Here is a 24,602-nt window from a genome sequence, read left to right as displayed (position 1 = left end):
GTGAAGTCGGAAGAAAGGAGACTACACGTTGTATTTTGATACGTAAAGATTTAATAAAAGTGTGTTCCCGTCAAGAAGTTCCTGCCGTCAATTCCCATACTTCACAGTTATAGCAGAACTTGAGATAGTAAGAAAGTGACTGCAGACGAAATGCGAGGTCATGAACAAAACGAGAACACGCTGGAAATAATATTCACGAAAAACGGTGCACGAACTCAAATCGAAAGGCTAAATGTGCTCCAGACTACTCTCGTTTGTGTCCGCTTAATTCGGCTTATTCGTAAGCTATCTGAAAAAAACCCAAACACATTCATGTCTTTAGTGTTAGTCTTATAATGTATGGTGAATTGCGAGTGCATGAATGGCATTGCTGAGTAAACTGCCCGAACGGCGCAGGCTCCAAATGTTGGTGACGACGCAAAAGTAACCAGGGAAAGGGGGGTTCTCAATGCAATGACTGTGAGTCGCCGATAATTTCGTCGATTGAAGCGGACAATGAAAACAACGAGACAAAATCGCGGTAATCGCATGCAACTGTACGTTTATTGTGTTGATTTGCATATTCGAAACAGCGTCGACTCAAAACGAGGAATGTCCTGCAATATCACCAGTTGTACGGAAAGTACGTCATGCATATTTTAACACGGCGTAGCGATGAAATGAAGCGTGTTGCCGTCACCTGGATTTGGGATTTTGTTGTTTTGTTCTTGAACTTCGTGGTTCAAGCGAGGGAGCACGCGAACTTCCATACAGGGCAGCGTGCTCGCTCGAAACGACTCGCCAGCTGCCGGCGTTTAAATAGTCATCGGTCGAGAAAACTCAGCAGCAACATTCTCTTAAAACATCGTCTCCTCCACGAAACGTTTCGTTCGTTACCGAAAGACGTCAGTCGGTCACAATACCCAGACACCTCTGCTGGTCGGCGGGGCTGCGACTCGCAAGTTTTTTTTTTAGCGATTACTGGATCATGGGACCTCCTTTGCCAGTACCAAAATAGCTTTCTTTTGAGCCTAGTCCCAAACGGTGTTAGACCAAAAGGCGTCCTCTTATCTAACACCGTTTGGGACAAAGCTGTCTCTGGTGTGCACCAATCAGTTTCACGGACAATGCATATATTATCAGAGTATGTTTTTTGTTTGCATTCTGACCACAAGTATTGTGGCTAATGCAGACATGATTCCTTGTAAAAGGTTTCAGTTTGGTGTTTTAACATCTCAACACCTTACTCTTTGATTTTTTTTCGGTAAAGTCACGTAGGTAAAAAAAAGAAACATTTAATTAAAATAAATCACGTTTCGGTGGCACCGTCACAGCAAAATTACTGTATCAAGTGATTTACCTACGTGAATTTACCAAAAAAAAACAAAGCGTATGGACCCTTGCAGTCACGAAAACTTCAAATCTAGAATCTCAACACCTGTTTTCTTGCCCCAAAAAAAGGGGAAACCCTATTCTTCGATTACTAGATCTCGATACATTTTGGCGGGGGGTAGTTCGATATAACCCCCAACGCACAATCGGCTGTTATTGTGGCCACACAATGAAACTGGGACCGCCAATGTCACGCTGTCTCAGGTGGGTGGCATCGTACGGACGAGTAAAACACCAGGCGTGTGGAGGCCCACGCAATACCAGCGCGGCATAGGGGGCACCCACAAGTGCCCGGTGGAGAGACGGAGAGAGCAAGAGAGAGAGCGCGATGCTGCCTGCAAACAATTACCGAGTCCTCAAAGTAATGTGAACGTATATATAGTGTGTCAGGTAATAACGGAGTTTTTTAGGGAGCCTCGTAAAACGTGAAAAGAATGGGGGGGGGGGGGGGGACAAAATCGAATCGCAGAGCCGTGCAGAGCCATGCTGACCTTAGCACCAGCCGCATTTCCACTCTTGCGCCACATGCCAGACAGCGACAACAGTGGAATTGGGCCGTGTTCAAGGATTGTGTATTAACATTTCCTGTGGCTTTAGTGCTGGTTATTTGAACCTTTTTTTTTAATAAGCAAATTGAAATAACATTACAAGCTGAGAACATGCAACATTTTGGTCTCCGTGGAAAATAATGTGGATTTTGTTAAGAACACGGATATATGCTGGGGCATATATCCGTGATGACACGTGACAACATGTGCATCCTGCCCAGTGCGTACACCAGACCAGGTAAGGGTTGATTCGAGCTCGAAGCAGACAGCTCCCCGTCTCCACAGTCTCAACAAGCCGGACCAGTGCGGTGCCCTCTAGTCCGTAGCAAATATAAATCGTCAATAATACACGTTTCGTTTTGAAGAGTTCATGACAGCCTGAATAAAATTTACCTCGACAAAAAAAAACGGGCTTCGATTCGTAATATGATTGTTGTCATTCCCGGCTTCTGATCTTAATCCTGGCCAAAAATGCCAAGTCGATCCTGGAAGACGCTGCTGTTTTGGACTTCTCTGGAGGAGACGCGGAGCATCAAGGGAGATCGATCCGAGACATCAGTCGTCAACATCCACGTGGGTTATATCACAGTGCAACTTTGCCACCGTCCGTTCAGTCTATTGCAACGTTCGCGTTCACAGCGATGAGATAAAGCGCGTGCGACAGAGCACCAAGTTCTCCCATGCGTTTGTGCGGCTCAAGACATTCCCCCTTACAGCTCATGGTTTGTTTTTTTTGCTCGGACCACGTCTGTAAAAAAAACGTAAACCGTCAGCCATGCACCAGACACAGACAAATGCCGAGAACGTTCAGTAAACAAGGCATACCAGGGCAACTCCACGTAGTAACACAATCCACGTTAAGGCCTTTACATGACCGTGCCTGCCTTTCGCGAACAGAATGAAACCGCTTAACAACTGTTAAATTAACCGCACTTCTAAAACGTTTTGGTTGTCATTTTCCAACACCATCGTTTGCGCTCTCTCCCCGATGCGATTTCGGATCGCGTCCGACGTTTCGCTCCACCGCGCCGGGAGCTTTCTTCCCGTACGGCGTACGTCCGACAATCGTGCCGGGCATCACCGGCGGGCACAACCAGGAATCACATCAGAAGAGCTGCATCAGCGGCGACCGGTAAGATCGTACGCGGGAAGTACCGAGCTACGACGCCGCTCGTTCATCCGTCAGGACGTGCGCGAAACCACGGTGCGGGCAAAGTCAGGAGCCATCGCCTGTTCGGTCAACGGTGGGCGGACGCTCAAACCGCGCACCGCACGACTCGATCCATTCCGCACGGGACACTTCAACGTTGCTCAACTACCCTCCCTCCCCCCCCAATTCCCACCGGCACATCCGAGCCGTGCCAGCGCGGGGCTCTCACGGTTTTTCACCGGCTATTTGCCGAGCCGAGATCAGGCTGTGACGACTCCGGCCAGGCGAGACATTTGAATTGCGGCTCGAGGCAAAGCAGGCCCAGATGGGGGCCGGGTTCACAATGTTCGTCGCGCAGCTCGGATTCCGGGGGAGGAAAAACAACCTGGCGCCCCCGCTAAGCCGTGCTGGTTCGGCGCGGACTGGGCACGGCTCGGTGTTGTGCGGTGGAAAGGGGGGGGTTGGGGATCACCATACCCACACTGACGTGGCTATGGTTCCTGACTTTATTGCCGCACCGTGCGCAGGGTTTCCTGGAGCCTTCGCCTGCACGAAAGGTGAACGCGCCGGGAATCCGTTGCCGATGTATTTGCGCTGCGAACCGTGCGCTTCCGAACGCTCGCGCGCACTCCTCGGAGGCGGCGAGCGATCCCTGTCGATCGACGACCGGCAGGCCACACCGCAAGGTAGTGCAACGGCAATACTGGCCGAAGACATTCGAATCACGCAAAGTAACAAACGCGGGCCAACGCCTGCCGTGCGGCTCGGTGGGCCCGAAGCCGCCCACGGAGGCCAACGCACACGCTCCCGAGCTGCCCGGGAAACGCCGGCCTCGCGCAAAGCAAATACATTCACGATGGGAAAAGACCGGCGGCGGTGGCGGCGTCTGGACCGGCTGCGTACTGTGCGAAAGAAGTTCAACGTACACTATGTACAGACGTACAGATGGACGTGGCATTATTGCTTCAAGGGATTCACGGCCACCGCCGGCAGCGCTCGACGGCGAAGATGAGCTGTAGGGCGACTAGTGTAGGACACCATGGTTTGGGACGCACCGTCGCACAATCGTAAAACGTCCCATCGGATGCATTGCGTTCCTCGACTCGCCACGTGACCGTATGGTGATTAACTCACCCATTGCGTTTATCGAATGCCGTGTGAAGTTGACTTGATCTCTGGACACGGGGATCCAGTCCATACCCTACGTCTCATTCATTCACTGGCCACGCACAGCAGCACCAACAGTGTGGCAGGAGGAGACCCCAGCGTTTTGAGGCTCATTCTGTCTGGACAATCATGTTGACTCTTATTTAGGTTTCAGCCCGGACTCAACGGTGATTAATAACGCTCTCTGTATGTCCCTGCAGTCACACTGTCGCATGTGCTCTGAAAACTATGCAGTATGACGCACCCGTTATAATTTATATCCTGTGCAATAACGAGAATTAGTATTTGTTTTTATATAGAGCTGGCATTGTTGAGTAGGGGCGCAGCCACTCTTTGTATTGGGAGGAGTCCCACTAGCGATTGGTTCCTTGTGGTCATTGGTCAAAATACACATTCACAGCACTAATGCTAACAGATCTCTATGGGAGTGAATGGAGGTCACGTTAGCTAACAGATATCTATTGAGGGAATGGAGGTCACGTGAGCTCACAGATCTCTACGCAGGGGCATAGTCATTCTCTGGGAGATGGTGGTGTAAACTAGTAAATGTTTCCTGGTGGCTCCTTGGTGAATTTACCGATGGGATCTGCGAAGTTCGCCCTCTAATTCATCACGGATAGGAACAATTCTACTGCACTATAGTCATATTAACTCCGCACAACTACGCGCGATTGAATCAGCACCGAGCCTGCCGTCCGTGCGCTACCGTGCAGTTAACGATTCCACCACCATCGTAGTCAGCCTTCGTCACCTTGTTGAAGGGAGAAGAAATACGCGGACTCAAAAAATACCACAACATTTTTTTTTGTGTTTGGGGCCGAAACTTTGTGGACGGTCTCTGGCTCCACGCCTCCTCCCACGACACCCACAGTCGCTGCGCCGGCAGCTGTCGAGCGTATGGAGAGCGCAAGATACGGTGCCCCCGCCGATGGCACCCGCGACTCGGCATGCATTTCTTCTTCTTCCACGCGTTTGTCCCACTCACGTGGAGTGTTCCCTGCTGTCCTTGTCAACCTTCTCCACGCTGCCATGTCCTGCGCCATCTCTCTTTCCGCTCTTCGGGCTACCACGGTCCGATCGCAACCACATCGCCCCACGTCTTTTTCTGCCTTCCTCTTGATCTCTTTCCTTCCACTTGCATCACTTGCACCTTCTGACTCACGTAATTTTCCTGCTGTCTCTCCACATGACCGAACCACACCAGAGCCTTTTCTCTCTCATCTTCTCTGTGATTTCTACCACCTCGAGTCTTCCTCTCACTTCTTTGGTAAGCGACGATACTGCAGCAGAATCGGGGCTTGATTACAACCGGGTCTGTCCGGGTGAGCGACCGGGAAATAATTTCAGCACCCGGCACACCACATCTGATATACCTCTCGTCGTGGCGACTATTAATTATGCGGCATCTATTCACGTCTACCTACCTGCGGGGCTGGAAGATATTCAGCGAGGAATTAAGCCCTGAGCAGAACGCATTTGTTTACTGCAGTAACGAACGCTGCATCGGACGACGCAAAGCATCCCAGCGCATCGCAGCCGCTGCAACGATGAAACGTTAAAGGGACGGGAAACGAGCCTGCCCGTGCGGGCGAGAGAGAGCGTGCAAATGTGGGCCGCTGCGAGCAGCCCTTACGATGACGTCGAGCCATGGGGAGGAGGGAGCAGAGCGGACCGCTCTGCTCCCTGACGCACAGCACGGGGGCTGGCTCGGCGCGATTGCACGAGCAGCGTTGGGAGTACGCCGCTGGCCTGAGTTCTCGCATGCAGCCGCTTGGCCAAGCACACGGCAGTTCGCACTTACGCTACGAAGCAAGTTTACACGTCGGCGGACGCCAACCGGTACACATCGTTACGCAAGAACACTTCCCGTGTATCGTTTTGTAAATTACATCACTCAGCAGCCTGTGCGAGTAGAATGAAAATATATGCAACCGTTTGCTTAAAATTATACTCGACGCAATATATGCAAACGAGCATTTTATGTTTCGTACATTCTCATAATTAGTATTTTTTTTTTTTACACCAATGTACGCAGCTGACATGTGCTGGACAAGTTTCACCCGTGAGCGACCGGCCACGGTGCCACAGCACGGTTCAAGTCGTCTCCCAAGGCACGCCGGAGATCCCGGCGTGAACCCCCCGGGGTACGAATTCCCTCGCCGGTAAAGTTCCAATCTCAACGGGACGCTGCGCAGCCCGCGGAGGCGGCGACAACGGCGACATTGTGCTCATCAGCAGGACTGAGGCCGGATCCGCGACCCCACCCACACCGCCCGCCCGCCTCCCACCCCCCCACCGACTGCCCCGCTACCCCATGGGCCGAGCGCGCAGGGCGGTAAAGTGCAAAAACGAGAGCGGTACGGCCCCCGCACACCGCTCACTATTCCCGCAGATTTTTTTTTTTTAATCCAAGCATCGAGAAGATGCTCGAGCAATCACGGGCCATCGTTGGGTCGTGTTTACCCAACAGCGGCGGTCCTTCACAATGCCCACGTCTTTAGCTTTCAGCAGTGAGAGTTATATGGTTTAGGGGTGAGAGGTTAAGGATATTAGGCATAGGGTTTACGGGTCAGGAATAAGGTTAGGGTTTTGGTGTTACGGTTTAAGGGTAGGGGGTTTAAGGTGTAGAAGTTAGGGTTACGGACAGGTGCATTTAAGACTTTCTTGCCCTACACCTGTGACAAGTGGCATCAGCCTTACACGTAGCACGACGGACAGCACACCCGGGGCGTGGTCGCGCACACGTGCACGCGAGCACGCCGCAGCCGCCGCTGCCGCTTAAGTCTTTTGGAAGCCATACAGTGTTATTGCTGGGCAGTAGGCGCGTCTGCATTCGCTGGTTGCAGGCACTCCAACCCGTGAGTCAGTATTGCAAATCGCCGACAAGGGAAGAAGGGGGAGCGAATTAAATCGAGACCGAACATTTGGCCATAAAACAAAACGCCCCCCCCCCAAGCTATTTACACCACCACGTCACAGCAGCGTGCGTTCGTGTCTATATTTGCTTTCGTACGTTCTACCACAAAAGTGCATTCGGGGTAATTGAATTGTAAAGGTGTGGGTTGTACTTCCGGGGGGGGGGGGGAGTAGGAGTGAGAGGAGAACGAGACAGCCACGCACGTCGCACAGAGTCGCACGGGACAACATGAATCGGGTAAAATAATTGATATTCGCAGGATTTGAAACAATCGGTTCCTCCGGGACCGCCCCCGCAGGACACCACGTGCAAAAACACATATATAAAGCGGTGGGTGTGCTTGAGCATCTCGGTTACGCTCACCGCTCGCCTGCCTTCACGTCCAGGTCGAAAGTGCCGCTTTGCTTTGAGAGGATTCGGATGATTGCGAAAATAAAAATCACTGCGCGGGGGAGATTCCGCGTCCATGGAAACGCTGCCACCAACTGGGGGAAGCGGTCGGTGGGTATATGCAAAATAGCCCGTCGAATAGCAATTCACCCCGTGTCACTCCTTCCCACTTTGTGCCATTTTTGCATGGACGAGTCGCGGACCATTACCAGCAATTACCGCGCGGAACGTCAAGAGCCACTTCAAGCATTTACCGTGTCCTCCCGCGAGCTGCAATCAACCGTGATCCGAACAGCGGAACGGTTCATCATCAGTCAACGCTGCATAAACCTCAGCCGAGTCTACGGTTGCCACCCGTCCCGGATTTCCCAGGCTCAAAACCGTCCTGGGCAATCTGTCGGCATTCTCGGGGCATTTAGACTTCCACCGGGATATTTCTTGTCAGCTGTGTAATAATTTCGCCACTCGAGACAATGCATTTACAACGTAGTTCTCCGCCCTGTCTCTAAGGTGAGATATTCGGGGGAAACACCCTCGGATATTACGGGGGAAACACCCTCGGTCCGAGCTTGCCGCGAAATGCCCAACCGTGCCACCATCGGGGTGAATAATGCAGAGGCCGACCGCATGCACAGCGAGACGGAGCACCAAGGCCGGGCGCTCTCCGCTCCCCGAATGCCGAGCGGCACTTGTGGCAGCTGGCACCATCTTTCGCGCCGGGTGGTGAAGTCGCAGTGCGCTTCTCTCCCCCGCGTGTCACTCTCGCGCCAGGGGACAGGAGGGATAAGCAGCTCGAACGATGGAATTTGGAGGCGGCGAAGAGAGCACGTTAAAACATCCAAGCGAGGTTTGTGTCGAGTGGCACACCTCGGAAAAGCAACCGGTAAAGAAGCCCCTGGCCTTGAGGTGCACGTGCATTCACATGATGCCAGGAATTTCACGACAAGACAGGGAAAGCAAACTTGAATTTGAATACAAAACATTGCGGATGAAATCAATGGGGGGGGGGCGGTGTGCGGTGGAGAGGAGAGGCGTGCAGCACGAGGGATGGAGCGTCACCGAGCTCCGCCACTGGAGTGGCAGCCGGAGGTCGGCGGCGACGGACGAGGTTAGCGAGAGTTGGTCGTGGAGGTCGGCTGTTGACTGAAACATTCACAGCATCTGGCCAAAGTTGAATTCTCCGCAGGGACAATGAGGATGGTGGGCGCTCAGTTTGGCGCTCGGCTAGGATTTGAATTTGCAACGTGTTCGTGGGTAAAGTTGAGCGCAATCTGCCACAAAGTGCAAGCACACGAGCATTACTGAAGTAAATTGCCACGTCTATGAGCAATGAGGGGCGGTGCACATCTCCATTGGCACCCAGGCGGCAGGAGTGGAAACTTTACATTTCTATTCATAGGATCCAATCTCAGGCTCTGTAGGCCAATCGGATTAAGGGCATTTTAGAAAAGTCTCAAGCATGAACTTGCCAACTCCCTCCCACTGTTGAAGTAAGGGAGGTAGGGGGAGGGTGAGAGGGGGGGAAGGTGATTGAAGGGGGTGGGGGGGGGGAGTCAGCACTGCAGATTGACTCATGGGAGGTTGCTCCAGACTATGGGAACAGCAGGTAAGGTGTTCACTTTCCTGTGAAGCACTCATCCTGATCTGACAGTTGGGCAGCTAAATGCTCTAGAGAGGCGTTGAACGCACGTGGCCCGGCCGAATGTTACAACGTCGAGCTCTGCGTGTCTGACACGAGCCCTTTTGAGTCGTCCTTCGCTTTACTTAACGTCGACCCCTACACCGCTGACGAGCGCTCAGTGCTCCGCGCACAGACCGACGCGATACGCTATTAGCGTCAGCCTGCTTAACGGCCGACAACGAATAACAAAACGTACGATCGGTATCGCGGTATCGTGCCGATTGGTATCGTGAGTCACTGATGTCATCGATCGAGTATCGGGTGCCCGAAAGATGTTTCCGGGACTTTGTCCGTGCGCAATCCCACTCGTGGGCGTGTGGGGTACGGCGTTGCGTGTTTTTGTGCCCGTGCGTATGTATCAACACGTACCGCTGCAATTTGATATGCGGCGCGCTGGGCGGCTTGGAAGTTTTAGGTAACTTGTTTAAAGCGTTGGTTTCCCATAGCGAATACAATGGGCGGATGTTATGAAAGGCGCTATATTAGCTGTAATTGTTTTTACTTGATTGATCGATATGTTTTTTTTTGGTTTCGGGCCAAATTTGTAGTTTTGGGACGAAAATCTCGTCAATGACCCTCCACCACCCGACAAACGTTACAATCTCGTTGGGTGGAGGAGAGTGATTGTTGGAAAATTTCGCATAGAATGGCTACCTTTTTAAAATTGTGTTAAACTAATGGTAAACAAAATACTCGCATTTATTTAATGACCGCTCAGCGATGTTCGTTATGCATACTTCGCATTTAACTTGGAGCCTCCGGGCAGTGGCAGGGCCCAGCGTTCTCGTCGCTCGTTGGGGCAGAGGCTCATGATGTCGAATCCAGCGGCCGCCCTGGTTAATACTGCGGCGGTGTCTAGCGGCCGTAAAAAAAACCCGCACGCACGCACGCCGTCCGCTTCTCGGCGGACGTTACAGATCCCTCGACGCTAACTCGCAGCAATGAGCAGTGCCATCGCGTGCCAAATTTGAAAAATGTACCCGGGATAATTAATTCACTGGGATTATAAAAAGCAATCGTTGCTCCCTAGTTCTGCAAAAGAAAAACTTTATACCCCCCCGCGCCCCCCCCCCCCCCCCGAGGAAGAGTCACGTGACTTTCCTGGAGTAAACAAAGTTAAACAAATATTAATGAAGAAAAAAAACCATGTTTGCCTCACGGTGAATTCGCGGGAGCTTCTTTATCCCACTTCTGGCAGCGGAGAGCCGTGCGAAACGTCGACCTCGTTGCTCAGAGCCTTTCCTGGGAGCCCTTTCTGAATCACCAGAAACAGCCCCCCACCAGCGCCCAACCCCCCGACCCACACCCCCCCCCCCCCCCCGGACATTTATATCGCACAACTACTGCATCGTACTCACCGACAGATTGCACACATTACCGATCGTACCAGTGTGTATGCATGTGACCTGTCAATGGATTAGGGAAGAAGATTGTGACAAAAAAATCACGCACAATCATTAATAATTGTCTTGTAGAAACTCACTGTTGTTAATAATATTATTGCAAGGGTACCCAATCCACAAGCACAACCACTGGGTTTTTTTTCACTCTTTTCGGCTTTTTTGTCACGGCCCATCGTTTAGGCGTCGCAATTAAAGAGGTTGAAAGAAACAAAGTTGAAACTCGTCAAGGTTGAAAACGTCCGACGTCAAAACAAAACAATAAAAATTGCAAGCTTCTCGCTCGCAAAGGAAGAAACTCGTCCGTTTGAAGGGCGCGACGGAAGGAAGAGGAGAAAGGAGGGGGGGCTGGAGAATCTATTAATCAGCAGGAGCTTCACAGGAAAGTCTCCGCCTCCTCACGATTCGTCCCGCTGCTCCCAATCCGCCAATTCTCGCCAAAGGCCTTCTCTTCCCGCGCCTCCACTTCAGCCAGCGGCGGCGGCGGCGGCAGCGGCGGCAACGACGGCCGCCCCTTGAGCAGCCCGTTGCTCAGCTCTGCCTCCCGTGGGGAAGTCCGCCGCTCCTCTTCCTTTCCCGCGGGCGGCGCCGCTTTTGCGGTCGCGCTCGAGCCCGCCGTCGTCGCGATCGTCGTCGCGGTCGTCGTCAGGGTCGCTGCGCCGGCATCGTCGTCTGCCGCCGCCGCCGCCGCCACCGCTGCCGCCTGGGCCCTGGCCTTCTCGAGGCGACGCTCGGCATGGCCGGCCGGGTACACGACGAGGAAGGCCGCCACGAGGAAGGCGATGAAGGAAGCGATGGCCGCCACGATGGGCACCACACGCACCGAGCCCGTCGCCTGGATGAAGCCGCTGAGCGCCGACGCCACCAGGATCTGCGAGATGTACACCTGGCACGACAGGATGGCGCAGTCCACGCCAAAGCCACGCTTGGTCCCCTCGGGGCTGCTGTGTACGAACTGTGTGGGAGGGTGGGGGGGGGAGACGGGGGGGGGGGGCTAAGGTGATGGGAGACATGCAAAGCAACAGCTCCTCCCCAGTGTCATGGGCGCTCAAGCAAATACTTGGCTCATGCATAATGAACAGAAGGGCCGTTCATTATACATGAGCCAAAAGCTTGCCATCTGTACGACCAATATAAATATAATATTTTATATCTATATATATATACTGTCATGCTGCCGTGGCCTTATAGTAAGCACACTGAACTTGTAGCAGCACTGCACAGTCAAATTACTTTCGTGTTAATCACATGAGCTTCAAAGTAAATGGATATCCTGGGAGAACCTTGGTTTCAAATCCAGGCAACAATCTGCGATTAAAACCAGGTTCCCAAGCGTAGCCAACAGATAGTCTCAGCCTGGTCACCGATTGGCTGCGTTGACGATCGGGCCAAATAAAACCCCTATGATGCCAGAAGTACTAGAATGCACGTCGATTCCTTTGAACGCGTCGGGACGGCTACCGTCGTCGAAACGACGACCGCGGGCTCCAGCTGTGCGACGAAGGTCGAAGCGCACGTGCCGTCGCGACGCCCTCGGGCGACAGGAGGCCGAGAGCGATCTGTTCTCCCGCGCAGCAGCTTGTCCGCGTCCACACGGCACAACGTCATCGTTTGGTTTCGTTCATAATACAGGTTTTTTGGGTTCGTTTCGTTTAGTTCCTCGCGGGAGGGGCGAGAGAGAACCCACCTCCTTGAGCTCGTGGTACTGCCCCAGCAGCGCGTAAGGGCAGTAGGCGATGCTCATGAACACCAGCCCCATGGTGGAGATCATGACCATGGAGACGTAGACGTTGGGAAACGCGGCCATGATGGACATGCCGACAGAGAAACCGAGCGTGCCCAGGCAGTAGACGCCCTTCACGCACGGCTCCTGCTCGCTCATGTACTTCTGCAGCACGGCTGGGCCGGGAGCGGGGGGGAGGGGGAAAGGTCGGCGCAGCACAGCAACAAGGACGGTCGCACAAACGGGGTGCACTCTTTGGTTGCCAGAGATGCAGCAGTTTGTAAAGGCGATTCTTAGAGGGGTAGATAGATTCACAGATATGGTTCGTGCACATGGTATTTATTCATAACCAGGCGAGAAGCAGACGAAATGCAACGCCAATGCAATTGTCATTCCAAGTGCGATGGGCGTCGTATATAAAAGAAAAATTGCCAATGTTTTGTATCAACTTTTGTAACACGAAAAATGCATACGCTGGCCACACAACATCAAATCTCGTGTGTGTGAGAATTGATTATTTCTGATTCATGTATGTCCATGCCACTACAGATCATGGTGATTCACGCCACCACAGATTCTGCGTATACCACAAGGACAAACAAATAATTGATTCATAAATCAAATCGTGACACCAAATTGTGATAATTCATCGGACAGCACAGAGTGGACCATCGCATCCCTCCTGGTTCGTCTGTGTAATCCTATTGCTCTGTGCCTCGTGACGTTCACCGCACAGCTGTGCTGCTCTGGTATTGTGACGATAACTGTGAGAATATCTCTGGATGCAAAAGGCTCCTTTTTTCTACTTCCCCCCCCCCCCCTTTTGAACGTCGACAGTCCAAGAACACAACATCGATATCTTCCTTCTTTTAACCAATGAAGTGTGATCCGATCATCTTGATTCACAGCCGATGTAACCCGTCCAATTTTAAGGAAAACAACAGGCAGGGTGGGGGGGGGGGACAGGGGGCGGTAGCAGCACGGGGTTCAACAATGCCCGCGAGAGCTTTGGGATATAACGTAATGGCGGTCTGCAGAACGCTCCTAAAGAAACAAAACGGTGGCGACGATCACGACTGGCCAGTTTCAGCGTAGCGACGAGTGATGGTCACTCTAGTGAATTAGGGAAGTGCAACGGAGAACCAATGCAGCTACATTTTTTCTGCCATTACAGTCTCTCCCGTCAAGAAGAGAACCGAAGAAGAGCTCGTGAGGTTGATAATGGGGTAAAGTAATAGCGCGGGAGAGCGTGCGGTGACACGGACGTGGCAAAAGCAGAGCGACGATTCCTCTCTCCGGCGATCGCCACATGAATTTAAGCTGCAGTTTAATTAACGAAATGAGCGCAGGCCCACAGATTCCAACGGGCGTCACTTGAGACATCATCAATGGAGTAAATTTTACGATCGATACTCGTGCAATTTATGTTCGCTAGCGCAGCAGAGCGTGCAGAAAACCGCGAGCAGGTGCGCTTTTACACACGGCGGTGCTTTGTAAGCACGCGCGCAAAAACACAAGCGTGCACGCACATGGTTACGTGCAAGATTTCGGGAATCAATGTTCCGTGTGAGCGCAGAAGGACCGTGGGCGAGTGTCGGAATCCAACGCTCCGCTTTCAAAAAAAGGATTTCTCATTCAATTACACTTTCATGAGCACACGCGAAACAGGACGTGTCTTTCCCCACGGACACAAAAAAAAGGGAACAATTCACCTGCAAAATAAATTAGGGATGAGCTTAAATTAAAATAAGAAACCCACAAAGCATGCCCCGAGGCATCGTGCGAAATTAGCGGGGGATCAAACTGGCAACCCATCGCGGCGAGCAGAGGGACAGAGCCGGAACGGTCAAGGGGGCTCTAACGAGTAGTGGGGGGCCAGGAGGGGGCAGGAGGTCATGGCAGGAGGAGTATGTATGTACGTATGTTCAAATTATTTTGTACCGTACGTAGCTAGTCGGAGGTGCGGGGGGAAGGACAACACACTAAAACACAAAGAGCAGTTCTAGAGAAATGAGTTTTCAATCTAGATTATTTAAAAGTGCTCAACTCCCAGTAGCTTCATCATATCGGAGGGGAGAGCGTTCCAGACGGCCGCAGAAGGGCATCTGAATGCTCGCGATGCGGTGACCGTCTTTGTTCGGTGACTAGCCAAAAGCCGCTGCTGCGAGGATGACCAGAGTTCGCGTGATGGTTTACGTGGCGAGTGGTGGGGGGGGGGGGGGGGGGGGAGAAAACCCCTAGGAGTGGTGGTACCTGAAAAGGCTGCTGCCGTGAGCGCGTACACGGTGAGGCCCCAGCAGCCCATCTGCACGCCGCTATTGTACAGACGCACCTCGGTCGAGTTCGCGGGAGCCTGCCGGCAAAGGGACAACAACGTACGGGTGAAGCGTGAGCTCGCCTTTGCGAGGGGCGGTTAGGCCGCCCCTTCGTTCGTACGCACGCACGTTGAACGGCAATGCTCGTACGTTCACAGCTCTCTCCGTAGCGCGTCCGTCCGGGTTGTACTGTGCGTCGCTCGGCACGAGCTGTACAGCACAACCGCAACAAAAAAACTGCGACGTCGGTTTGACGAGCAACTTTCCCACGAGTTCGGCTGCCAAGACCCCAAGGCACAATTCTGCTAGAGGGGGTGGGGGGGGTCGTAGCCCCTGCCTGCCCTGGGCTCAGCTCGTGAGCAATTAGGCATGCTCTTGTGCTGCCCACGCCTCGTCTGTACTCTCCTATTACATAGTTCATGTAAAGTAATGGAATCGTGTCTTCTCATTGGTGGGGTGGTGGGGGACGGTGGAGTGGGGGTGGGGCACGTCTCATCGGATTCTGTTAATGAGCCATACTCGGGAGTCATCCTTCTTCTCAACGGGCACATAAACAGCGAGCTGCTGTCAGAGTGAATAAAACTCCGCGCGAGCGTGGCGCCGTCGCGCCGCCGCGCTCGCACAGAAGCGGCGCTCGCAGAGGTCCCGTGAGTGGGACGCAAGGTCAGAGCGCCGGCTCTCCCCAGCCTGGCTCAGTAAACACATATCCGTGGGTCGGCAACCTGTCATTCCGGAGCCGTATGCGGCGGCGGGGCCCTTTAAGGACTGGCTTCGCGACGTTGCTTATTAAGGACCAATGGTCTCGTGCTCACATTGCATCGCGGGCTCTTGTGAAATATAAATATATTATTTTGAAATCGGGGGAAAAAAATGGTCTTCTTGTTCCTTTGCTTGTCGACCCCTGCCCCGAGTCAATTCATCAGCACATTTATCATTCGCTCCAATCTTTATGGCACACGGCTATCACGAAGGGAGGTGCTACGTTCCACACATGAGTACATTTGGGAGGCCATATTGCTTCGCGGCTTTAAGCATAGTAGGTGAGTTTTACAAAAAATGTGTATATATGTTGAAAATTTTCGACCGCACCACATGTCCTACTCTTTTTTAATAACGTCACGGGTGTTATTATTTATTTATTTCTCTTAGGAACCTACCAAATTGAAAACCGGTCCCACTATAAGAGTTAAACCAGAGCAATGAGAGCTATTCGTAAGTATGCCCTGACCACTACCCTACAGCTTCCACACCAATATAATTAAACTACGAATAGATTTTTTATTTTATTTACCAGGTATGGCCCACTGAGCTATTTTGCTCTTTTTAGAAGCGACCTGGCCACAAGTGATAGTGCAAGGAAGTGGCTTATCACGTGGAAATTTATAGCAGCCAAATACTTTCAACGCGTGTCGATTCTAAAAGGACCCAGGGAAAAATCCACGTGACCATGGGGAGAACACACAAACTCCAAATATACAGCAGGTGTCAGGCTCGAGATGGAACCCACGATCTCCTGTATACCAAGCGAGGTAGTTAACATCTCCCAGCTTCCAAAGAGGAACATGTGTCCAAAAGCTTTGCGGAATCCACGCGCAGCCGCGTCGCGTAACGAAACGCCGATCCTCGTACCGCTCGCTCTCACCGTGGGGTCCCCGCTGTAGACCATCTGACCCATGAAGTCGGTGTAGAAGACTGCGGCCGAGATGAGCGCGAACCACGTGAAGAGGTGGCAGGTGCAGAGGTGGCGCAGCTCACGGGGCATGCGCAGCATGGACAGCCACAGCAGCCGCACCTGCGGCACAACGCGGACGCACAAATCACACAGATCCCCCCTCTCGCCCCCATGTAGCCTCAACAGACTGTTGGGAAGTGCCGTTGGGCGAGCACCTATGTAGGCCGGAACGGAACACGAGGGTGTGGCGGGAAAGCACCACAGTGGCGATATTTTTACACACCGCGCCAGATAATCAATTGAGGTCGAGTCGACCTAGGGGAGACCCAGGACCGGTTCAAATAATCGTTACTGGTGTCGTGAGCGCAGCGTGCGAACCCGCTAAACCATCACGCACACACAAGGCTGTGCCGCCCGCACGCCCGCCTCCTCCGGCCCATCTCACACGCTTGCCAAGCAGCACCGACCGGTGATGGCTCTCGCTCAAGCTTTGCAGACGAGAGCTGCCACGAAGAGCGACAAGGCGATGGACAGGTGACGTAAGAGAATGGACAGAGATGCAGATTAACGATGCGGCGAGACTGCCGGAGGTGGAGGAGTTGCCACCTGTCCTGGTTTTCTCAGGATCGTCCTCTTTTGAGGGTAAATGTCCAGGGTGAGTCTTCCTGCGATAGACGCTGTCTTCTCGACAGACCTGTTTCTTCACCTGAGGACGGATACTTGCGTTGTGGCCGAAACGTCGTGAGAATTATTTTATTATGTTTTATTGTTATTATTTTATTATTTTCCTTCTACATGACTTTACCGAAAGAACCAAGAAGAAGAAGAAGAAGAGTAAAAGTCCCGTTTTGTGCCAGCTGTCTAATCATACACCACTCAGGACAATAACTTTCACACGTGATTCTCCCCTCATCGGGTATTGTGAGATATTCTTCTTTTTCCCATAATGTGTCGAGTTTTTTTTTCATTTTTAAAGCCTCAATAGGTGGCAACTTGATTGAAGAGCCAGCATCTGCACCGTTATTGGATGTGGTTTCAACAAAATAAATCATGTTCCAAAGTAGGGCACAACCCAAGAGTCCAATAGCTCTTATCTTACAGATAAGATGCATACCCCACTGAGTGTGCAGCTTAACGAACGAGATAATTCTCGAGCAAGGTTACGGTCGAGCGTCCCACCGTGACGTTCCAGCGACGTCACAACACGGACGTTTATTGTACTTCGCCCCGCGCCTCCGATTAGCACGGTTGGCTACGTACGGTGCGAAAGAAGTTCAACATACATACATACATTTGCCGTGACATCACAAGAGAGCCATAACTCGGCATCTGATTGTGATTTTAAAGTTGTTTTGTTCTCATTAAGAAAGCTTTAATCGCTTTTTAAAACACACAACGTAGGTACTAGGGTGTAAGTTTCAGATAAAGAAAAAAAATAGTTTTTTAAAATATTTATTAGGAAAATTTCAGATCGTTTTCGTGCTAACACAAGTGATGTCAAGAAAAGTGCAGACGAGATGTCATGGAAGTGATGTCGCCTCCAGTGGCGTTATACTTCACTATCGATCCAAAACAGAAAAAATACTTTTCCGATCATCCAAAATTTCGTATCTCGGGCCCGAATTTCGAATTTTTCAGGTGAGTTCAAAATTTCCGCTAAATACCCCTTATCGGCTACTACGCATCCACAAGGCGAGAGCCGTGGGTTGTTTTGGCTGCGCGTGCGTCTTCCTTTACCCTTCAAATGAACCCAAACCGCCACTCGTCGCGGTTCGGCGCCCTCCCTCACCGTGTTCACCGTCTCGCGCTCGTCATCCGAGTCCGACTCGCCGGCGCTGCCGCTGCAGCTGGCGCCGTCGCTCGGAGACTGGCCCTCGTGCCGGCGCTGCAGGCGGCAGTGCTGGTGGTGGTCGTACGAGCACAGCAGCCTCTGTCTCTTGGCGAGCTCGTGGATGTCCCCGGTGGAGCGGGATGGCTTGATGAGCAGCCCGGCGTGCGCCCTCTGGTGGTGGTGGTGCGGCTGCTGGTGGCGCGAGCGCCGGCGCTGGCCGGGGCGACAGCTGCCCTGCTGGCGCAAGCTGGAGCCGCGGGCCCGGCAAGCGGGGCGGCGGGCCCTCCTGCTCGGCAGCCCGTCGCCCGAATGACCCGTGGCGCCCTCGACCGTGCCGCTTTGCTGCTGTTTGTCGGTCTCCGGCGGCGATCGGTCGCACATCTTCCCGGGGCCGCTCCGGTTGGCGTTATCCGCTTCCGTCTGGCTCAACGCGGTCTCGTCGAAGCCGCTGGGCCTGCAGCGGATGCTCACGTCGCCGCTGCTGCCGCCGCTACTGCCCGTGACGGATCGTCCGGCAATGCCGTCGCGGCTGTCGTCGAAGATGGACGGCTCGATGCGGCACAGGAAGCCGTGCTCAGAATCGACGTCCATGGCGGAGTCTGACATGTGCAGTGCCGAGTCGCTCTTGCTGCGCACGAGGTCAGCGTTGAAGACACTCAGGCACAGCTCATTCTCGGAGCGCGTCTCGTCAGAGAAGCGAGTGGCTGCGAAGACGCCGCCGCCCGCCACCTTCGTCGTCTTCTCGGAGGAGCGGCCGCGGGGAGGGGGCCGCGCGCTTGGTGGGAGAGGCGCCGCCGATGGAGCCGCCGGCCTCCTTGTCCTGCTTGCACGGCAGCGGCACGTACGGCTCCTCGGGGATGCTGAACAGGTGCAGGACGACGGAGCAGGAGAAGATGATCGACGTGAAGAAGAAGAGGATCTGCTCCTGCGAGTGGAAGATGCGGCCCAGAAAGGTGCCGGTCCAGTTCAGGCCGCCCGACATGTAGCCCACCGCCCCGCCCAGGCCTGAGAGCGAACGAGGAAGATGCGGACAAGACGCCCCACGCACCTCCAATTAGCACGGTTGGCTACGTACGGTGAGAGAGAAGTTCAACATACATATATACACCGACGCGGACAAGACACCAATGCACACTGGGACGTGTTGGGTATACAGGAACTGTCCGACAGCCCCACCGGTAAGCTTCCCAGCTATACAGGTTGACACGACAATCAAACTAAATTCACAAAGACAGAACGATCCCTGTAACCAAGTCATCCTGCTTGCACATTAATTTGTCAGATGTGGGACTGCCTTGGATATCCAGCCATTCTAGGCTTTCACCTGAGAGGTATCCAGATGACGGTGCAGCAAAGGATGTCTTGTTTGCAACGCATATTTTCCCTGCCTAAAAAACATACTGTTGTGCTGTTGGATTTTCTCATCATTTACAGATTTCATTATCATTGGCATTAGCCAGGCTAAAGGGCCCAAAATAGTGTGGATTGGGGATTCCATTTTTGGGCTAAATAAATCGTAATTGGCCGAATACTTCTTTACAAAACATCCAATGCAGCAGGACTATCCTAAAAGAGTCTTTGGACACATTATGGCTTTCCTGGATACATAATAATTCTGATTATTATCAAACAGTAAACTTAACACATTGTTGTAACACTGAACACACCTAACAACAAAGTTACATCCGAGACCCTGCCGTTCCCTCTTCATTTTCCTCCAACGACATTTTTTTCTCCCGACTTCGTTACAGACCGTGTAGCCGTGCAGCAAAAGCCGATTATAATTCACTTAAGTGAAGGCACAAACCATCAAAAACACTCTGGCGCTGTCAGCCAACTTCGATTGCTTCCCTAAATATGAACCCCGACATCGTGACCTTTGCCCCGGCCGTGCTGGGCTGGTGGACTTTCAACCGAGAAGGGGTCGCCAGCATGGCACACTCAATCTTCTCGCCCCCCAAGATTCCTACGACTCATCGCATCGACCTTGCAGGTCAAGGGTCGCTCCGCCTGCCTTGACCATTCCCCGCACGTGGTGGTGCACGGATACGAACAGGCGCACTTCGGAGGCCTGCGTCGGTGTTCCGCGCATTATGGACGGCGACATCTGGGTACCTCACAACTTCGCGGTTCAATTGACCCGAAATTCTCTGCCACTGCTGCGTGCTCGGAATTCTTCGCAGACATTGAACTGATGTTGTAGACGATCCATGACCGAACTGTTGAATCGAGCTTACAAACGCTTGAGCGCCTGTGAAGGATTCCGCCTCTTCCTTAACCCCCGAGCAAACACGTGTCGCTCCCGTCTGTATGTATGTACATTGAACTTCTTGCTGATCTCATCAAGGAGCGTTAACCATCACGCAAACTCCGGTCATCCTCGCAGCGGTTTTTGGATGACCATAGAACAAAGACTGTCAATGCATTCCGCGCTTTCAGATGCGCTTCTGCGACCGCCTATAATGCTCTTCCTTTTGGTATAAGGAAGCCACTTGAGCAATGCACTTTTAAATCTAAATAATAACTTATTTACAACTGCTTTTTGTGTTTAGTTTGTTGTCCTTCCCCCTGTACCTCCAACTCACACAGTTGGCTACATACGGTACACAAAAAAGTTCAATAACATACATTAATACAGTACAACTGTGAAAACCTACGTGGTAGCAGTACAAATAAATATTGGGGGGGCAAGGGGGTGATGGTGTCTGCATCCTCTCAATCCACTGCGTCCGTCTGTCCGCACTCACCTGCCGAGAAGGAGTGGATGTTGAGCGCCGTGTCCTGCTCCTCGCTCTCCACCACGTCCAGGAGGTAGGCCCGAATGGGGCCCTCGCTAGCAGTCGGCGCAGAAGTCCAGCATGACCACGCCGAGGATGCTGAGCACAATGCCGTAGAGGTTGTCGCCGTTTCCATCACCCAGCAGCCGACCTGGTCACCGGTCGCACACGCAAGCAGCTAAGAGGGCAAACACCGAAACTCACAAATTCAACACTACCCGACGGGCACGGAACATTTTTTAATTTTATTTTACCAGGCCCACCGAGATATTTAGCTCTTCTTCAGATGCGACCTGGCCGCAAATGACAGCCCAAGCAAGTACCTTACCACGTGGAAATGTATAGCGGACAAATACTCTAAACGCACGTTTCTATTTGCCCGCCACCGCCCAACAGCCCCCCTCAGCGTCGCGAGCGCTGGAGGGGGGCCCCCCAAGTACCCCCTTGCTGTAGGCTCAGCTTTACCTTTTAAATTCTTACAGTAAAAAAAAAAACATCGGTGGATCCTTACATCCCTTTGGCACCGGTTTGTGTGTATGTAGTGTGCTGAACTTCTTTCAACCGTGATAATCAGAGGTGCAGGCTTGGAGAGGCCTACATAATGGTTGGTGGTGCTGGTTGAGTGGGATCCTTGCATGGTGGTGGTGGATGAAATGATGTTGAGATAGTGGTGGTGAGTGATGGTGTGTGGGGTTGTGGTGGTGATGGTTGACTGGTATGTTGGGATAGTGACGAGCGAATTGTTGGTGGTGGATGGTAGATGGTGGTTTATGGTGGGGGTGGAGGATGGGTGGGATATTGGGATGGTGGTGGCCGGGGGTAGTGAGTGGTTGTGGTTGGTGGTTGGGTGGATTGAAGTAGGTATGGTTGCTGTTTTCTGTCCTGTTGTTTCTATGGACTTTCCTGGGGAATCCGCTGGTGCTGAGATTTTCAGTGTGTTCGTTTCCCTACTGTGCATCGATTGTGTCCATACATCTATTCCTTTTCCCCTATTTATGCCATGACACGCGGTTATAAATTGTTCCAAGACGCATTGGCATTTAAACGCTGGAGAAATGCGAACCCCTTATCCTCGCAAAAAAAATAAAACACTTTAATTTGGTTTTCAGCCCATGAACGTCTTCAACGAGATTGCTCCCAACGGTAGGTTACATCAGAGGTTACCAAACATCCGCGTGTTATTTAGTTCACTCGCGGGGGCCCAACAATTCACGACTAAGCCGCCGTGCCCTAGCATTGGCCTGCGTTGCACGCTACTGTGCATGGCAAGGGTCGCGGTGACAATGATACTTCAAGGTGGCCGGAGCGCTGAGCGCCGCTGATCAGTAATCGCACGGTGAACTCTTCTCCCATAAGCTTCTAATCCCCGAAAGCTCCACAAATATTCCTGCACCACCCCGCTCTCCCACCCAAGCCAACCGCGCTCCCCAACCACACCACGCAGAGTCCGTCAGCGCAATCACGGAGGCGCCAGCGGTGTTTCCCAACAAAGGCAGGGTGGAAAGCGTACAGCGGCAAGTGCGAGAGCGTATCTTTCATCATCAGCAGAATTTCTAGTCGATGAATCGACATCGGCAAATACTCATCCCAGCTCTAGTTTACAGGGGACACCACACTGACCAGGTACATCCGATCCTTAAATAATGTCCTAACAAACATGAGACTAGAGTTAAGTGCTGTCTCGGACATTGTAAGCTAGGTCGGCTTCTTCCCTGCCTCCTCATTGTGCCGGGGTGCGGGGGCGGTTTGAGTGGGTGATTGAGGTTCAGGCCCATGACTCATGCAGCTTGGCTGCTATGCCTGCTAATACCGGACAAACAAAAAATGTACAGAAATTATGTAACGTGTTTTATTACGGCCGGTGATATGGCCCAGCAGCCGTGCATTCACCACTTGATGCAGAGGTTCACGGTTCAAATCCACCGACCACCACGATGAATACCGCGGGGTGGTATTAAGCGTAGTAATAATACAAAGCACCATCTACTTCATGGTGACATTATTCGCAAGAAAAGGTCATTGTGTGCCGGCGTCTTGGTCCAAATTTGTTAAAATTACCCGCAAATTACTCATTGGGATTATACATACTGACCATTATCGTCCCTCGCCACCGCTAGAAAAAAATAATAATGCCATTACCCTTTTGAAAATGAGTTAACGCGGATGCTTTTCCTGGGTAAACAAGCGCAACGGTTATAATTACGCCGTCATTAAATGCGTACTTGTGTTATTTTGAGAATGCACTCGGAAGCCCTCCCGCATGGCTAAAGGAACAGTCCCCTTCCACCCTCGCTGGTGCGGTACTGCCGACCGCACTCGAGGCGAAGGGAAAAAACATGATTCACGACAAAGGTAGCGCGAGATGTCAACACTGCGTCACGTTCGCAAACGAGCGCGCGAGAAACGGCACGGGGTGCGCCGCACGCTGGGCGCGCTGCTGCGGTGCGGCGCGACACAAACGCCTCCGACCGCGAGCACATACCCGAGCTGCGCTCGAGGATAAGGGGGCGCCACGGTGGCTATGAGATGTTAACTACCTCGCCTGGTATACAGGTGGTCGCGGGTTCGATCGCGACCCTGACGCCTACTGTATATTTGAGTGTTCTCTCCCTCTCCCCGTAGTCGCGTGGATTTTTCTCCAGGGTCCTCCGGTTCTTCCCTCCACGTTCAAAATGAACGTGCGTTTGGGAGTATTTGACCGCTATAAATGTCCACGTGATAAGCCACTCCGATGAGCTACCATTTGTGGCCAGGTCGCTTCTGAAAAAGAGCTGTATACCTCAGTGGGCCTTACCTGGTAAAATGAAAAATATTGTTTACAGTTTACACGGAGGCACGCAGCTATCGACACCGGACACGCGAAATGAACGGAGCTCATTGCTGCCAGGGGGGCGCACGTATGTGCCACGGTACAGTACAACGGCCGATAATCTGAATATGCCTCGGTTTGGAAGGAAAGGCGAAGGGAGACCTTTGTTTTATTAAACAGCTTTACCATGAGAGTGCGCGTACGCGACTGTTAATCTGCGCGTGCGTTGCCTCTCGACTGTAGAGCTGCCCCCCGTAGAGCCGCTGCCCGCCCCCCACCGGTTAGAGTGCGTGCGCCTCATATGCTAACAGCCCTCCTTGTGCGCGCGAGCCAGCCAGCCAGTGCGGCGCGGCCAGGGAGGGAAGGAATTTGCTTCATTGAATATTTTAATATGTATAACGTGCCGCCAGTATTAAGTTTCCTAATCTCAATAATAATAATAATAAGAGTTGGTTAGTTGCAGGAATGCAGTGATGTGGCACCCCCCGCAGAGATAAGATTACTTGTCAATATTCCCGCTTGCGATACGACTAGAAAATTGCATTAAGGTTTTATTGCCTCGTGTTTGCCATCTTATTTGTAGATCTTCCTGCTTTTGCTCATTCATCATCAGCCGGAATAAATCCACTGCTGAATGAATGCCCCCCCCCCCTCCTGAAGCCACCGCCATCTTTCATGTTCCCCACGATACAAAAAAATAAATCTGTCACCGATATATTAGATTATTTCATCGGCTGCCACTCCATCATAAGTCTCGACCATAGGCCATCATCCCTAGTGACATGCCCTGCCAAAGCCACTTACGTCACTAACATGCGTGCGTTCTCTAATCCACGTGATCCTTTTCCTGT

General features: G+C 52.4%; 1 protein-coding gene across 1 annotated transcript in view; it reads right to left on the bottom strand.

Moving 5' to 3' along the window:
* Nucleotides 1–6,531: 6,531 nt before the first annotated feature.
* LOC133352974 (solute carrier family 45 member 4-like) overlaps nucleotides 6,532–24,602 on the bottom strand; it is a 52,062-nt gene continuing 33,991 nt past the window's right edge. The window contains 8 exon segments of the mRNA XM_061569021.1: nucleotides 6,532–11,579; nucleotides 12,312–12,523; nucleotides 14,601–14,700; nucleotides 16,305–16,454; nucleotides 18,124–18,894; nucleotides 18,896–19,170; nucleotides 20,913–21,003; nucleotides 21,005–21,093. Coding sequence (XP_061425005.1) covers nucleotides 11,001–11,579; nucleotides 12,312–12,523; nucleotides 14,601–14,700; nucleotides 16,305–16,454; nucleotides 18,124–18,894; nucleotides 18,896–19,170; nucleotides 20,913–21,003; nucleotides 21,005–21,093 — 2,267 coding nt within the window. The 3' untranslated portion in view covers nucleotides 6,532–11,000.

Source organism: Lethenteron reissneri, chromosome 42 (genome assembly GCF_015708825.2).
Source record: "Lethenteron reissneri isolate LAM-NWPU_2019-01 chromosome 42, ASM1570882v1, whole genome shotgun sequence".
In the NCBI taxonomy this organism is placed as follows: Eukaryota; Metazoa; Chordata; class Hyperoartia; order Petromyzontiformes; family Petromyzontidae; genus Lethenteron; species Lethenteron reissneri.
This window is presented reverse-complemented; position numbering and strand designations above follow the sequence as displayed.